Genomic DNA, 3,560 nt, shown 5'->3' with positions numbered 1-3,560 from the left:
GTAATCACGCCGAAGACCCGGGTTCGATTCCCGACATGGGCACAATGTGTGAAGCCCATTTCTGGTGTCCCCCGCCGTGATATTGCTGGAATATTGCTAAAAGCGGCGTAAAATCAAACTCACTCACTCTCTCACTAAATGTGAGACACACACGTTAATGCGCAGCCGTGATGCAGGTAGGACGTTGATATTCGGTTTCAGTGAAATACCCGGGTATCAGTTATCAGCAACGTGAGATCTGCGCATGTCAAGTGTCGCGGGTATCTTTGTTTTCATCCCACGACACTCGATGTGTCGCCGGGTATTATGATCACGAGTTCAAAGGTCATGTCCTATCTTTCTCGTCACTCATGGTTGGGCTCTTTCAAATCTTCAATGTCAGCTTTCGAAACCGGTTTCAACCACCTGTTTAGATAAGATAAATGTTAAAATGTCGGCATTCCATTGGAACATATTATTATCTATGACACAAAAATATAATGACAATAGAGTCGACATATTAAAATACTTGAGATAATACACATACACGTGTAAATGTGAGGGGGTGAACAGTGAAGAAAAGTTCATTCGGAAACCGGTTTGTAAAATGGGAATGAATTGAAATGACGCGTTGTGTTGATAAAGTGGTACATGTTTGCTATAATCTTCTGACCGCTTCTGCTGGTGGTCGAGACACTTGACCAGGAGTAGGAACACCGACCATTTGATATCAGGACCCGAGGGAGACCGCCAAGGACCTGCCACGTTGCTTTGTCCACTGAAATACGAACTAGTTTCAAAAGGTGAGTTCATCTCTTCTTTCTTGACGGATTGAGACATAAACATAGTGCGCGTTATTAATAGTGTTGTTTATGGTTTATGCCATTATTCCTTTTTCCACAAGTGACTATGTATGAATATACCGTAAGTCCTCGTCAACTTTTTTCTAATGTTTGTATGGTTCCCGGTGTTGTAGAGTAATACAGTATTCCGACACAATACTCTCAATAAACATTTGTCACATTTCAAACTAAAAAGGTTGCAGCACACAATCAGACTCACACATAGTATGTATCAACATAGAGCTGAGAATCAAATGCTGAGAATAAAAGTGACCAATAAGAGTTATTTTTATTATCTTTGTTATATAGCAATACATTTCTCGATTGAATATGTTTTAAGTAGTTTTAAAAAATATGTTTTTTTTCTCGGTTTGATTCCTTTGATTCCACATACATGAATATGCTTTTTTCCCAATAAAAGTATATGATTGATTAAAGTGTTAGAGTATATGATTGATTAAAGTATTAGAGTATATGATTCATTAAAGTATTAGAGTATATGATTAATTAAAGTATTAGAGTAGAACCAAACCAAATAAGATATTTTGTCAATTTATTCTTTTGTAAAAGATAATTATTTAGCAAATGTTCGAGATCATTCCAAAATTGTTTAGTTTCATTACATTCCCAAAAGACATGACTGATGTCCTCATTGACAGTATTACAAAAGCTAATCATCGTTAACTTCATACAACATTTAAAGAGATATCACCTATGTCGCAGCAGAACTCTTGTCAGTAACTATTTTCTAATATCGAGACTTAGCTTTTAGTTTAAAACTCGATATTTTTTCAGTTGTCCTTAGGACCTAAAATTAGTTAGTTTCATTGCATGTGGACTGCACACATTTCGCTGAATTTATGAAGTGAGTATGGTTTTACGCCGCTTCTAGCAATATCGAAGCAGGAAAAGAACCCGGGCCTTCGGTGAGACGAGCGAACACTTTAACCACTTAGCTACTCCACCGTCCCTGAATTATTAAACGTTCAGATGTTCAAACAAGATTGCATTATACATACGAATTGAGCTGTTTTGATTAAAGTTAGTCTTCCAAATTCGTCATGTTCGCCGCATTCCATTAGCTTTTTCCATCATATATTTGTAAATGACAGAATAATACTGAGGATCTCTTAGCATCTCTGCACTAAATCTTGAGTAATGAGTGATTCGAGACTTATATTTCTAACAAACAGGCGATGGCAACGGTTGACCGTATCAGCTACGAACATGATCACGGGAGCCCCCCAATTCCTGTGACATCGACGCAGGGACATGACAATATGCCTTCCAAGAAGCAAGTCACTTTCGGACAAGGTACCATCGTGTTGTTTGATGAGGTGGAGGAATACGTAACAGAACGGCTGCGGAAGACAAGCATTTCCGACAACGTTGACGACACCCCGCCCATCGCGCCAGAAGATACCTATCACTTGTGCAGTGAATACAACGAGAATGAACAACCTGGTTCGAGGGTGAGATTCTGTCAGATCGGAAGTCAACCAGGCGAGCTTCACAACGCAACAGACGTGGGAATTATGGGTAACGGCGATCTAGTCGTGACTGATATGATCTGTAATAAGCTCAAGCTGTTTACGTCTAATGGTGTGGTGGGGACTGTGTACGCAGCGGATGAAATATCTGAGCCATGGGGGGCGACTGATATTGGCACAGAGAAAATCGCTGTCACGTCCCGAAGAACTCAGAGTGTTGTCATAATGTGCAAAACATGGGGTAACGTTGTCAGAAGGTTTGGACACGGCTTCTTCAAATCTCCCTGTGGCATAACAACAGTTGGTGACAACGCCGTCATCGTAACCGATGATGTCGCGAACAGAGTGTCAGTTCATGACGTCACTGGTGGTAAGGTCGTTGCTTACATTGGACAGCAACTGCAATTCAAGAACCCTAGATACGTCGCCGTGTCTGCCAACGGGAACATTATCGTCAGCGACAGCGGCAACCATTCCATCAAAGTGTTCGACCGTAATCGAAATTTCGTCCGTAGCTTTGGAAAGTACGGGCGTGATGACGGATGTTTCAAATTCCCCCATGGTGTATGTACGGACAACCGTAACAACATACTCGTCGCAGATCAGTACAATAACCGCGTGTCTGTGTTCGACGAACTTGGACGATTTAGCTGTCATATCGTGACCTCGGTTCATGGAGTTTATCACCCCCATGGAGTGGCCTTGACCTCTGACCTTCGACTGTGCATAACGGTTGGCGATATGACGCCAAACCGGCTTTTGATCTACCAACTGGAGAGAATTGAGACAGGAACGGGCGAGAGTTGATGATTTGTGATATTCAATGTGGTCGAACTTCGTTATCTATAGGTGAGGTAAGGTGAAATGGGGTTTAACGTCGCGTCCAAGATTATTGCACTTACATAGCGACGTGCATTCTCGTGTGTGTGCTTGTACTTGCCCGGATTGATGCCGATTTACAGTGCTAGCACACTGAGATACCATGCCGCAGTTTAACATGAATACCCCACTCAGAAAACACTATACTGACTCCGAGCCGACCAGTCCTTGTTTTAGCCCCTTAATGCCGAGCGCCAGACAGGGTAACAACAAGAACCATCTTTTAACGTCCTTTGGTATGACGCGGCCGGGGAACGAACCCCGGATCTTTCGCTCTCCGGGCGGACTCTCTACCACTAGACCACGGAGGCGGTCTAAATTAATCAGTAGCCACATCGATGAAACATAATAGGAGGCAACGGAGGCGGTT

At 42.4% G+C, this 3,560-nt stretch overlaps 1 protein-coding gene across 1 annotated transcript; it reads left to right on the top strand.

Annotated features, from left to right (window-relative positions):
- The first annotated feature begins 407 nt into the window (after positions 1-407).
- On the top strand, positions 408-3,285 carry LOC124132043 (tripartite motif-containing protein 2-like). Its single transcript, XM_046495633.2, has 2 exons — positions 408-782; positions 2,015-3,285. The coding sequence occupies exon 2, from the start codon at positions 2,018-2,020 to the stop codon at positions 3,116-3,118; it is 1,101 nt and encodes a 366-aa protein (XP_046351589.2). The 5' UTR covers positions 408-782; positions 2,015-2,017; the 3' UTR covers positions 3,119-3,285.
- The last annotated feature ends 275 nt before the right edge of the window (positions 3,286-3,560 follow it).

Source organism: Haliotis rufescens, unplaced genomic scaffold, assembly GCF_023055435.1.
Source record: "Haliotis rufescens isolate VD_foot unplaced genomic scaffold, xgHalRufe1.0.p SCAF_20, whole genome shotgun sequence".
NCBI classification, from domain to species: Eukaryota; Metazoa; Mollusca; class Gastropoda; order Lepetellida; family Haliotidae; genus Haliotis; species Haliotis rufescens.
This window is presented reverse-complemented; position numbering and strand designations above follow the sequence as displayed.